The sequence below is a fragment of the Siniperca chuatsi genome, linkage group LG16 (genome assembly GCF_020085105.1).
Source record: "Siniperca chuatsi isolate FFG_IHB_CAS linkage group LG16, ASM2008510v1, whole genome shotgun sequence".
Lineage (NCBI taxonomy): Eukaryota > Metazoa > Chordata > Actinopteri > Centrarchiformes > Sinipercidae > Siniperca > Siniperca chuatsi.
In genome coordinates this window covers 20,041,068-20,055,210 of record NC_058057.1, presented here as the reverse complement: position 1 = coordinate 20,055,210, position 14,143 = coordinate 20,041,068, and the positions used below count along the sequence as shown (strand labels likewise).

At 39.9% G+C, this 14,143-nt stretch overlaps 1 protein-coding gene across 4 annotated transcripts in view; it reads right to left on the bottom strand.

Moving 5' to 3' along the window:
• Positions 1–779: 779 nt before the first annotated feature.
• rngtt (RNA guanylyltransferase and 5'-phosphatase) overlaps positions 780–14,143 on the bottom strand; it is a 91,663-nt gene continuing 78,299 nt past the window's right edge. For all 4 annotated transcript variants that reach the window (XM_044168328.1, XM_044168330.1, XM_044168329.1 and 1 more), the window contains 2 exons: positions 5,791–5,914; positions 780–1,183 (listed from right to left, as the gene is read on the bottom strand). In XM_044168328.1, the coding sequence (XP_044024263.1) occupies positions 1,023–1,183; positions 5,791–5,914 (285 nt within the window). In that variant the 3' untranslated portion in view covers positions 780–1,022. The remainder of the gene's footprint in view (positions 1,184–5,790; positions 5,915–14,143) is intronic.

The window sequence follows — 14,143 nt, the reverse complement described above, 5'->3', positions numbered from 1 at the left end:
AGATGTGAGTGACTTTATCCTATGATGGAACATTTCTCTTCCAGGAGGTAAATCCTCCATCCACAGGTCATTGAACGGTTCATGCTTATAAGGCCTTCATCACCAGATCTCAACCCAATTTAACACTTTCTTCAGACTTGTTATACAGCGCTCTCAATCACCATCTTCAAAACACCTTATCTTTTGGATAAATGGTGTTCATCCTTCCTGTAGAGTTCAGAGACTCGAAGAGCACTAAAGCTGTTCACCTTACTAAGAAACTTTGTTGGTTAATGTTGCTTTGTCACCCATCTGTAGCTTGATTTCACCGTTTAACTCCTTTGTAGTTTATTGAGACTGTGTACTTGTGTTGTCATCTCTCCGCCCACCCATGTGGCCTTTAAAACAAACGTCCACACAGATGGGCTTCCTTTGGACAAAATCTTATGAAACAGAGAGCTAAGATCTTATTATGGGTTGAACATTGGCAGCAACATTATTCTGTTAATTGAACTCAAACCCAAAACCTGCGCTGCTTTGTGTTAATCTAAATTAAATCTCTGATGCTGCAAACTATTTTTAAAGTGTTGTTTCCTGATTTAACTGCATTCAGACAGCAGACTGAGCTTTGATGATGTTTACTCTTCCTTAAATACAAATAAGGAACTAGTTGACAAAACATAAACAAGGTCTTCATTGTCAGGTGTTAATTGTAGCCACAACAATCCTTGTTGATAAATACCAATTAGCTCAGACTTTAAAAAAAGATAAATAGGGAAACAAAAAAAATAAACTAAGCATCATGTTTTTCATTTTAATAAGAACACCAGCAATTAAAGCTACAAAGAAGTCTACAAGGTAAATTAATTACGTTGAGGCAGTCAATTTAAGTTTCTGAAGTCCTTACATGTACAGGCTGATAAGCAAATGTGCTGAGGGTAAGAAAGCCTGGAAATGTCTGTTTTCGGGGGGGGGGGTTGATGTGGCTGGTGATGTAGATGTACACTGCGACTGTAGAGCAGTCTGGAAAGTCCAGCTGTGGGCTACGGGATGGTGCGGTTGGGTCTTTTTGGAGGAGGAGGGGGCATTAGCTCAGAGTCTGGGTCTGCCGGGTGTTTCCGGTTCTGGACTGCCTGAGCACAGCGGTCCACGTACTCCAAGAGGATTTCCTTTGTGACGGGCTCCTGGATGCTTTTACACACAGCTGGGGAGAGAAACAACAAACACACACACAGGAGGAGGAAGGAAGTAAGTTACTACAGAGAAGGTGACAAACTCTTCCAGCATCCCGGAACACAGTGAATTTATATTTTGTTTATTTAGCACAGGCAAAAAAACACCAAACTAAACGCATAATTGACTGTTTGCTAAACCCCTCCCCCAAACAGCAGTTGTCCGATCACAGCTTAGCAACTGTAACTAGGCACGGCAAGTCTGTCAAACGCTGGATTTTTCCACATGTTGAAGAAGTGCGTATGGCTCTGTAGTAAGAGTGATACTCGACATTTAAAGAGTTTGGAGGGTGGTGTCTTTTTTGTTTTAGCTTTTTTCAAAACAAAAAAACACAAGAGCACCATTGTAAGGAGTGGCTCTAACGGTGTGTTTGTTTGCGCTAACATAAGCTACAAATGTTAGCATGCGTAGTAACCACTTCAAGGCTAAGAGTCAGCATATCATTAGCTAAAAAATAATTATTAAATATTAATTATTTCGTGGGGTTACAGCTGGCGTTAAAAAAAGCCCCATTCAGGAGTGAAATATTCAATGTGTAGTATTCCTCCACAGTGTGAAAACCAGGATCCTTAATGCTACTAAATCAGAGTGTAACTTTAGCGTCTCTGTTATTGGATTGGGCAAAGTTTACACTCTAGCAATCTCGTTACCCGAGGTAGCGTAACATTTGCCAAACACATTAGTTGGTCTTCATTCTCAGATCCTTTTCTCTTGTAAAAGTGAAACATAATAAGAGCAAAAACATCTAACCACGTTTGTCTACAGTAGGTGTATTGTTAGCATCTAAACAGGCTTATGTTTGAACAAAATAACTGCAACAATTAATCGATTGTCAACTATTAAATTAATCGACAACTATTTTGATAATTGATTAACTGGTTTGAGTAATTTATTAAGAAAAAAAGGGTCAAAATTCTCTGATTGCAGCTTCTTAAATGTGGTTTATTTACTCCTCTATGACAGAAAACTGACTATCTTTGGGTTGTAGACAAAACACACTTGAGAACGTCATCTTGGGCTTCGGGAAACACTGATCGACATTTTTTACCATTTTACAGACCAAACAGCTAATCGATTAATCGAGAAAATAATTGTCAGATTAAACGACAATGAAAATAATTGTTAGTTGCAGCCCTATATAATACTAGGGCTAATTAGCTACCCTGCAAAACCTGGAACCTATAGACTTCAGTCACATACAGTATATTTTCTTTGCTTTCCCTGCCAACTAGTGGTGACAATGTACTTTTTCCATCACCCTGTGCAGCACTGATGTACCATGTCACTGTAGTGCCAAGCTACATCACAGCCGGGCGTGTCCACAAGAGGAACAGACCACACCCAGCTGTGATGTTGGATGGTCAGAGATTCAACAGACCTCTTTCAACCTATGGAGGCCGGTTCAGCTATGTTTTTCCTCATTCCAAAGTCTAGTGTGGAGTTACTCTTTAAAAAGTCACACAGAGACAGAGTTTTCAACCAACTCACCGTGTGTGTTGTGCACTAGTATCCTGGTTTTGATCATATTCTGGATATGGCGTTTACATGGAACATGAGAAAGCTGGTTATTCATATCCCTGTATACATGATCATCACAGTATCCAGTTTCTGATTATCTGCCTGCAGTTGTGTCTTGATGTCTCACCATCTCAGCCACTATGTTCTGTACCAACAGAGAAAGTTCAGAAGCCAGGATATGGTGTTTACATGCCACAGTATCCTGGATTCTATTGGAGTACTCTAGGTAGCATATCCAGGTTTCTCAAAACCAGGATAAGGTCGCTGTTTATATGCGCGAAACATAACCAGGACACTCCAAAAACACGATCATAACCAGGATACTACTGCGTAGGGTTCGGCGATGTCTACCGAATTGGCATGACGACGATGTTATCCGGTCTCTCTTTACTTTTCCTCCCTATTTGTTATCAGAGGAGCGTGGCTCCTTTAAGGGCAGTGCGTAGTGAGTGTGTGGGTGGGCGATGGCGGCTGCGCTCAGAGCAGACAGGTGTATTGGCGATCGGGGCAGAGGGAAAGGTTAGAAGTGAAGTTGTCTAGTAGCAGTAAACGGACAGTGTATGAATTAAAGGCTGCAGCTCCTCAAAACCCAAGATGTTCCCGTGTCTTACTTCCCAGCTGCTGGGTAAAAGTGAAGGAGGTTAACATCAACTTCAGCCCTGGAGGAAAACAAAGTCTTCCCGGTGCTTCCAGACGACGGTCCGAAAGCTGCAGCAGGAACGGTTAACACTATGCTTAAGTTACCTCATTAAGCAGATCATATGTTTATAAAAAAGATTTTAAATACTAGTCGTAGTGATAAACTACTCTTATTAGCTTTTTACTCGCAAAGCTTTTATTTCATTTTCAGTAACAAGATTTTACTCGCCAAGGGGTGGGTGGGTTACGATGGTAGAGGGCTCAGTGGTTGATGGCATCGTTCATCGGCCCTACTGCACGTGTAAACGCACCCACTGTAAACTGCACATGTGTCATTCTAGAATGGAATTGGGGACAAATGCAGTGCTATCTGTCTGGATTTTAGATAAAAGGTGCTTTTCCCATCTGGGTGCCAAGGCTGCACAACAGCCTGCCTGGGGATCTAAAGCTCAATAATTCAGGACTATCTTTTTCTATCTTCTTCTATCATTTCTAGTCATTCTTTAAATGTATTTTCTCTCGCTTGTGCTTCTTGTTTTTATTGCTTCAATTTGTACTTTTATGTACCACACTGTAAAGTCAGCATTTAGATAAGTGCTACACAAATAAGGTTTATTACTGTGCTAAACTATTACTTTTGCATTCTTTCTCAGTCTTGCTCTCTTTGTTTTTCTGTTTCCTCAAGAAGCTGTTATAGCTGTGCAATTTTCATTCGTAGGACCATTTGAGAAAACAAAATGTTTGTTCAGAATTCAAATCTGAGTTAATCACTCTAAACACTCGTAATTTCTTATATTGACCTGTGAAACTAAAATTACTTTTACGAAGTCCATTAAAGATTTGTGAAGATTACATTTCTTTTATCAGTATATTAATATCATACAATAACATTAAAATGAATCTTTGAGTTGATAAAAAAACAGAGACAGAATGATAATAAACTGGATCTAAAAACTATTCATATTATGTGCTCATTTGACCACAATACACATTTGTGTAGCATAACAAAGTAAGACATGATAATGATGTTACTGCAGCTCTTTTTCTCTGAAAACAGCGGCCTGCTGTGGCTTGAAAACAGGTTTTGAGAGCAGAGAGTGAACCAACACAGTAAGGTGGCGGGCCGTAAAACCCAAATAATGAGCTGAATGATGCTAAAATGGTCCATAAAGAGTAACTAAACCCCCAAACCAGCTGAAAACCAATGTATATGGGTATGTAGTAGTGTTATTGATGGATTCAGGTCCAAATCTTCACATTGTAGTGCAAAGTATTTGAATTCTACATATTGTGTTACAAATATGCATATTAGCTGATCTTGTGGCAGCTTTCGTCACCAACCAACCCCCGCCCCCATAAAACAAACGTCTCCCGACTCTGCAGACAGACTGCGGAGAGAAGTATTAGTGAAGAGTGGATTGAGCGAATTGCGTGGATTGAGTATAGTGATTGAGTAGTTAAGATTGTACTGTTAGCACAGATTATTTATTGACTAACAGTACCGTTAACTGCGATAAACAGCATAGCTACGGCTATGTACTGCCACTCCTCCACAGAAACACACACCAGAGAGCCTCTCGTAGTAGAGCCACTAGCGCAGCCACAACACAGGTACCCAACACAGTAATTCTCTCAAAAGGGCCATAAATGTGCTTCTTGTGTCAAAGCTCCAGCAGACTCCCTGTTTTTCAGCAGACAAAGGGAGAGTCTTGACAGTAGGTTCTCATGACTGACTACCACCTCTACGTCGCTGTCCATGCTACACTGAGCTCTCCTCTGTGCCCCCTGACGCTATGCGTCATATGCTACGTAGCCACAAGGCCATGCCTCCTACAGTCGTTGCTCCGTCACTCCTCTGTTGCATTTTTTAAATATGCTGGGAGGAAGGGTTCTCGCCAAATTTGATGGTGTAGTTGCCCTTTAAATCTGAGGGGAACTGCAGAGTCAGGTGATAATTCTCTTTGGCTTTGTCACTACAAGTGACCCCTTTCACATAAACATAGTCATTTGATCCATTGTTGATATAAAATATGCAGCTTTAAAATACAACTTATGTAATTATGTTGCAATTTTGCAGCAAATGTCAGTTTTCTCAATTCAAAGTAAGGAGATAACAAAACATCTTGTCCCAAATCGCTGAAAAGAGCATTCTGGGCACCAAATACAAGGCCAGATTGTCTGTGTGCATTCTTAATGGGAAGTACACAGCAGAACATCTGCCCCTCCACACACACACACACACACACACACACACACACACACGGTTTAACAATACAGAAATCAAACTAATACTGGAGGCTGATGTGAAATATAGAAAAAATGAGCCATTAACTGCAGGCCAGTTTGTTGTTATTGAGTCAGATAGAGTAGACAGTGAGATATTAATAAATAACTGTTGGACAGAGAAGGATAAAGTCTCACCCATCGCTGTGTCGTAGGAGTTGGGGAAGCTCTTGTCCACCCTCTGCCTCATGAACACCCAGCTGTTACTGGCAAATGTGCACTCGATGATCTTGTTGTCGTACTGTTTCAGCTCTTTAGTGGCCTGTGCAGACAAAGATGAAAGGACACAGATGGTTTGTACTTTAACAACACAAAATGAATGAAATAAAGGTGTAATTTTATTTTCTTTTGCCATCATTACCTGTGAAAATTACAAACCCTCTAATGCATTGTGCCACATTCAGAAGCTATGACGGTCTGTACTACAGCTTTGCTTTTAATCTCATGGAAGTCACGGAGTCCGACCATTACAACAGCTCTCAGAGACATGCTGCTGCATTCATAAATACCAATAGCTCACAATGATTGGCACGAGTAACTGCAGCTTTTTCAAACATGATATGAATATGCTGCTAATTATTTGCTTCACTTTTGCTATCACTACTTACCGTTGAATACTTTTAGTAGCAGTTAAGAGACAAATTAAAGCTTCAGGCAGCGCTGGAGGGCAACATTTAGGTGCATTAAATGGAATTCACAAAATGGAAATATAAGCTACAATGACGAAAACATATTAAGTGGTGTTAAAAATCAAGTTAGGAAAAAATACAACAAATGTGCAGCTCAACATGATGAATTATGTTGATTCAGGCAGCAGTAGCATTTGACTGCAGCAAATACATTTACTGGTTCAAAATGTTCTCCTCTCTTAATGGTGAGAGGGGGAAAAAAAACAAGCATTACGCTGGTACTAACCCTTAAATTGGCAATAAAAAATGGCATTCTGGAGGCAACAAATGGAGGTGAGAAGTCACTGTTTCAAAACCCATTAACCTTTGAGGACACCAAAGGAAAATCATGTAATGTGGTGACTAAATACAAATCCCTGGCAGGTCTGGGATGAGCAATATTATGACTACAACTAACAGTCATTGTCACTGATGATTCATTTCTCTATAATTTAATTAACCGATTAATTGCTTTAGCCTATAAAATGTCAGACAAGAGTGTAAATTCCCAGAGCCACAATTTCCCAGAGGCTACAGCTACAACTTCAAATTGTCTGTTTTGTTTGACCAACTTTTCAAACCCCAAAGATATTCAATCCACAGTGATATAAAACAGTGAATGTTTGGCATTTGTCAAAACCGTCATAGTGATGAAAATTTTGGGGGCGTTCGGTGGCCTATTGGTTAAGACGTAACCGCAAGTTCAATGTTACGATTCGACCTTTGTTGCATGTCATGCTCCTCTCTTTGCCCAAATGTTTCCTGTTTCTCCACACTAATGACACAAATAAAGGTCAATAACTTTTTTAGTTACCATTTATGTTTGTGCATGGAGTGTTTAGTACCTTTTATTTTAGTTTTTTCATGCTTCATGTGTATATAGTATTTTAGTTGTTTTTTCCCCCTAAAAGTTACTCATCTATGCATATGTTCTTGTACTTCTATTGTTGTGACACTTAAATTTCCCTGCGTGGGATCGTTAAAGTTTATTTTATCTTGACTGATTAATTGATTAAGCACTAAACTATCATAAATCAGTTTAAACAAAATAATCTTAACTCAAGATCAATTTACTAGCCCATTTTCAGACTTTTTTAACCGTATCTCATGGTCTTCATCAGCAGGCCGGGTTTGTTAAGTTGCTATGGAGATGACAGAGTGGTCATCACGTGACCTAAGCATGGACAAAAAACTAGTAAGTGGACCTTGGGTTAAGATTATTTAGTCAAACTGCTATTTTCAAGATCAAGGATGAACTTTCACTGTCAGCATCAAAGGATAATAAAGGACAAGAATATTTATATGGGCTTTTTTGTCTTCAATACCAGAAACATCAGAAAAATATTCCTGTTTACAAGTGTGTGCAGCCAAAGATGCTTTATTTAAAACCATATCATAGAAATGAGAATGAGAATCTAAAAGGCAGTGAGTCCATATCTTTTTAAACTGAGTGCTTGCTTACTGCTGTTGCAACGGTGAGATGATTTTAAGATTCAAGATTTCAAGCAAATTACTATCCTTGACAGAAATAATTTAACAGATCTAGACAGAACAATCTATCTTTTCTCTTGCAATGCTACTTTAGGATTAAGGTTAAAACTGGTGTATTTTTTACATAAACACAGACAGATACTCACACAGTGTGATTGTCTGCAGCCCTCAACAAAGCAGTGCAACGGTTCCTGCTCCTCCTACCGGACTACACAGGATCACTGACGTATTATATCATATTCTGTTTTGAAAACAAAATCAACTCTACACACTAAGCACACTGTAACATAGTTGAAGTATATGAAAATGGCACATGATACTGAAGATCAAGAATGAGTCAAAGAAGACATTTGAGCATCTGTTGTTTATTTGTCGAAGGACTGTGTCTCACTGAGAGGATTCTCAAGACTTGGAAAACGCAAATCGTGCTGCTGGGAAGCAAAAAGTGCAGCTGAAAGACTCAAATGCAGTGGTTGGCTTTGAAAGAGAACAACACACAGTGACATGAGTAGTTATGAAGTTATAAGTGCTGTGATTTTTCACCTGGTCATCACAGAGAGAGGCTGTGCAGGCATTTATTGTACTGAAAGGTTGTGTGGAGACTCAAGAGACAATGAGGCAGACCTCCAGGGTTCAGTGTGAACACGTGGCCTCCAGCCAAGGTCAGAGAGAGACCATCATTGCCAGGAAATCACCAGTGTTTGGCAAGACGCTAAAACACAAAGTAAGATCCTGGAGTGTGGGGCATCTGGGCTCACAGTGGGGGTCCAAATCACACAGGAAGCAAAGACAGTGTGTGAGGAAGGAAGACAAGAGAGGGAGAGAGAAAATACAGGCCAAAGAGAGAGTGATACTAGTTATTGGATTTCAGATAACGACCTTGACGAATCATAACTCATGAGCATGCCTAATTAGTCACTGTCATAATTTCAAAATTCTGATTTACCTCCACATTTGTCTTTGATCTCAGTTTGAAGACATACAGTACATTAATAAGACTAAATGTAAATCAAACAGAAGAACTGAGATGATCTAAAGGAGCGACAGAATCTTTTCCTAAAGCTCAACATAGCAAGCTGCCAGAAAACTGTGAAGGGCAGTACAGGCAGGCAGGCAGGACGTGCTGCTACAGGCTGGGATCTCTTCCTGCTGGTGAAGGGTGACATGTTGGCTGCCATTTTTCATCACCACTTGGTGCTTAATCCATCCAAATCTGTCTCATTATGGCAGCACACATGTGCCTACAGTTATCAGGGACTTTGGCAGTCAAACTTCTTTATCAGCCAGTGTTGCACTACTGCAGAGCAGAAGAGCTCTTTGTTCAGATTTAGAAGCTACAAACAAATCTAACAAGAATGAAAAGCAGTATTGCCAGTCTTTACACTTCTTTGTTTTTCCTTTGCAAAATGCATTTTTAAATGATCTAGACCTTTTAAAGAAATGCCTGTTTTATGCCTGATACTTGTGTGGAACCCTTGTGTGTCCTTTACTTGCATCAATGGCTTGTTTGGAGGAATATATAAGGACATAAGAAATACAAAAAGCAGAAGTCTACAATTAGGGTGCTTTCCCCTCCTAACCTGTTTGGTTCGGGTAAAACAAACTCAGGTCTGTTGGCCTGGTTAGTACGGTTCATTTGGGCTGGTGTGAAAGCTGTCAATCGATGCCCTGGTGTGGACCAAACGAACCGAGACTGCTTGAAAAGGAGCGTCTCGGTCCGTTATCATGCGGCCTCTGGTGCGGTTTGTTTGTGTTGTGAAAGCAAAACAAACCAACCGCAGGATTTTAAGATAGAAGATAAGTGATTTTAGCATTATTTCAAAAGCTAAACTACTAAAAAATCCATCTGCCGATCGTGAAATCTGTTCAGGAAGCAATCTTATAATTGATCTGAATAAAAGTCATGTATATATTTATACAAATCATTTGGTAACCATGGCAACACATATGCACGTCAGCGCAGGTATTTTCCCTGATGTCAAAAGCTGTTAAAAATGCTGTGCTTATATCCTACTCTGTGTACTTTGTCAGTTCATTAAGTCCATGTGTGTGACAGCGATCCCACAGTAATAAGTCCTAAATCATCACTGTCACCCCCTTTTCGTCCTGTCTCTACCTGTTAGTCATTATTCATAACATGCGGTCGATTTGCAGTCTAATAATACTTATAATCAGTTATTTCTTCGTGAGCTCTTTGTGACACCAAAGAACATGAATATGCACATCAGAAGCATTAAAGTGCTGCATAAACTTCTGTCAGTCACCGGAATTTGATTTCCCCACGTGGGTCCTGATGATGCAGGATGACAATCACCAAAACTGTCCAATCAACGAGTTACCTGTCAGTCTGAATAAAATGTTTACTCCTCTTGATTCTTTTGTAAAAAAAAATCTATGTGAACAGGAACCAGACCAGAATAAAAGGTGTGAACACGCTTAGTGACTTCAGTTTTAGTGTGTTGGACCACTGCCAGCACTTGAAATAAAAGAGGGGGAAAAAAAGGAAAGAAAATAATCTTGAGTGCAATCATTTTAAAGGACCAAGAATTTTCATCATTGGGAAACACTAAACAAGTACAACATTCACTGTATCAGTATGTGGAGTAAAGTAGAAACTAGGACCAAAGAAAACAACTACACACAACTGGAAGTATATGACATCTGACCTTTTACTAGCCTGTGCACAACACAGACAGTCAACTTGCTTCTTTATGAAATACTAAGACCTGTGGGGACTGTTGCACCCGTACATTGTGCTACAGTTTATTACAGGAATTTTGTAGAGATAGCAACATGGATGAACAAAGATTCATAGTTTGTAATTTCCTTGAGTAGGTGTTTTGTCTTCCCAGACGTTTCTCTCCAACTGACCCTGCCCTTGTTTTATTCTAGACTTAATCAGAACCGGCCTGCAGGTCTGCGACACCGCAGCACTCGGGTCCATTTTAATAACGAGAAACTAGATGAAAGAATATATAAGTGGGGAGAGGATATAAGATGCAAAAGTTTGAACATGAACAAACACTCCCTCAGAGGGAACAACATAGCTGATGGACAGTTTCGAAACCAATGTTCAATCTTTAATATGCTTTCGAACAGAATACATTAGATGTCTTCTGTCTATTGATATCAACTCATACTAAAATGTACACAACTCAGCTTAGTGACTCAGCAAACTGTGTGCATTGTAAAGCTAAAATATTCGCCGCACGTTATACTACATTATATTATAAGGGCCAATTATAACAATTTGTGGCCTTATATAGCTGTGTCAGAGAACAAACAAATGGGAGTCCAACAACTCAGCAACTCCTCAAGATCCCATTATATGACGTGCTTGTCAGGTCTCTGGTGAATATGCATAATACCAATCATTATCCCACGCATTCAGATTGACTGTCACATCAGATCTGAGGAGATACACAAGGAGAAAAACAAGCTAATAATGTGTAACTGAGGCAAATGAGGGGAAAGCAGGCAGTTAAACAAGACAAGGAAGGGGGAAAAACTCCCCACAGAATTGTGTTTTTACCTCCCAAACTTTTAATTGATTAGTTTGTTTTGTTGTGCAGCATGATTGAGTGTTTTCTGTGGGAAGCGCATTAAATTACTCTGCCAGTATACATGGTTCTTATTCCCACATCTCATGTGATTTACTGTGGGCAACAAAAATCTCAAAAATTAACAAAATGAAAACCTATTCAAATATTTTAATTGCAGTTCAGTGTGAAAGCATTACTGCTGATTAAACAGAAAAATACTTTTAACTCTCACTTAATGATGCATATAGAGTTGTACAAATTGGGGAAATAATTGACGGAAAAAAGGCATTTCAGCACTCTGCAGATGAAGTGCACAATGCCAAACTCTCACAGCTTCATCAAAGTGGCTGGTCTTTGACAGAGAGCTGCTCTTATCTCCTTCTCTGGTGACTACATCTGTCAGGCACCATTCAAATTATTTATGATTAATGGGCTGTACTCACAGGCCACATATACAGACGGGGGACAAATTAAAGGAAAAATCTGAATAAAAGAGTTGAGTAACATATCAAATGCAGATGCTTCCGTTCACCAGGGCTCATTGAATGGTTTGGCGAGTATGAAAACGACGTGAATAAAATGCTACGGCCTTTACAGTCATCAGATCTCAACCCAGTTTCACACCTATGGAAGATTTTGGACCAATGTGTAAGACAATGCTCTCCATCACCATCTCCATAAGACCAAATGATACAATATAAACTTTCATCTTCAAATCTATTTAATTATGTCTGTGACCATCTCTGATGCTATATGCTTTTGTTACGTCTGGCTATGTTTGTTTTTCTTTCTATCTGCTGTAATCAGGTCTCTCTTGCAAAAGAGATCTTGATCTCAATGAGATTACCTGATTAAATAGAGGTTGTATATCTAAATGAGGGAATCTCTTGTGGAGGAATGGTGTTCATCCCTTCAATAGACTTTCACAGACTTGGCAAGGAGCACTGAAGCTGTTCTGGAGGCTAACAGTGTCCTGACTCCAAGACTAAGACACTTCATGTTGGTTATTCCTTTAATTTGTCACCCATCTGTAGTTCTGCACAGGGAGCTGACTCCATGAAGCGGTGAAACTAAACCTAAATGGGGAATCAATAGCCATTACTTGTGCCAGGCTTTAGCTAATTCTACCTTTTCTAGAAGTCAAAACTGTAATGACGACTGAAAACTGTAGTTTCTGAGATCTCAAAAGGAGGTGACATGGCTGAAAATAGGTATAATGCGGCAAAAAGCACGAGCGATCAGACATGTTGTAAACAAGCTGACATTTTATATAAGATTAGCTACCATTTTATTTGGAGGTAAAAAAAGAAAGTGAGCACACTGGTAATGTTTAACAAGTTAGATGAGAAGACTGATACCACTCTTATTGTCAATATGAAGCTACAGTCAGCAAGACAGCTAATGAGCAAATTTCTCAAAATGTTGAACAATTTTTTTAAGACTAGGGCAAGGACAGTAGGTCAAATAGGTTGGTAATAACCAACAGAGGGAGCAACAAAAATAAGATCTATGTTGTAATACAGTGCGTCCGGTAAGTATTCACAGCACTTCACTTTTTCCACATTTTGCTATGTTACAGCCTTATTCCAAAATGGATTAAATTCGTTATTTTCCTCAAAATTCTACAAACACCCCATAATGACAACGTGAAAGACGTTTGTTTGAAATATTTGCAAATTTATTAAAAATAAAAAACAAACAAAAAAAACCCCACAAGTATTCACAGCCTTTGCCATGACACTCAAAATTGAGCTCAGGTGCATCCTGCTTCCACTGATCATACTTGAGATGTTTCTGCAATTTGATTGGAGTCTACCTGTGGTAAATTCAGTTGATTGGACATGATTTGGAAAGGCACACACCTGTCTATATAAGGTCCCACAGATAACAGTGCACGTCAGAGCACAAACCAAGCCATGAAGTCCAAGGAATTGTCTGTAGACCTCTGAGACAGGATTGTATCAAGGCACAGACCTGGGGAAGGGTACAGAAAAATTTCTGCAGCATTGAAGGTCCCAATGAGCACGAAGGAAGCCACTCCTCAGTAAAAGGCACATGTCAGCCTGCCTAGAGTTTGCCAAAAGGCACCTGAAGGACTCTTAGAGATGAGAAAAAAAATTCTCTGGTCTGATGAAACACAAATTGAACTCTTTGGCCTGAATGGCAAGCGTCATGTCTGGAGGAAACCAGGCACCGCTCATCACCTGGCCAATACCATCCGTACAGCGAAGCATGGTGGGGGCAGCATCATGCTGTGGGGATGTTTTTCAGCGGCAGAACCTGGAAGACTAGTCAGGATCGAGGGAAAGATGAATGCAGCACATGTACAGAGACATCCTTGATGTAAACATCCTCCAGAGTGCTCTGGACCTCAGACTGGGTCGAAGGTTCATCTTCCAACAGGACAATGACCCTAAGCACACAGCCAAGATAACAAAGGAGTGGCTACGGGGACAACTCTGTGAATGTCCTTGAGTGGCCCAGCCAGCACCCAGACTTGAACCCGATTGAACATCTCTGGAGAGATCTGAAAATGGCTGTGCACCGACGCTCCCCATCCAACCTGATGGAGCTTGAGAGGTCCTGCAAAGAAGAATGGGAGAAACTGCCCAAAAATAGGTGTGCCAAGCTTGTAGCATCATACTCAAAAAGATTTGAGGCTGTAATTGGTGTCAAAGGTGCTTCAACAAAGTATTGAGCAAAGGCTGTGAATACTTGATGTGATTTTTTTCGTTTTTTGTTTTTAATTATTTTGCAAAGATTTCAAACAGATTTCTTTCACACTGTCAT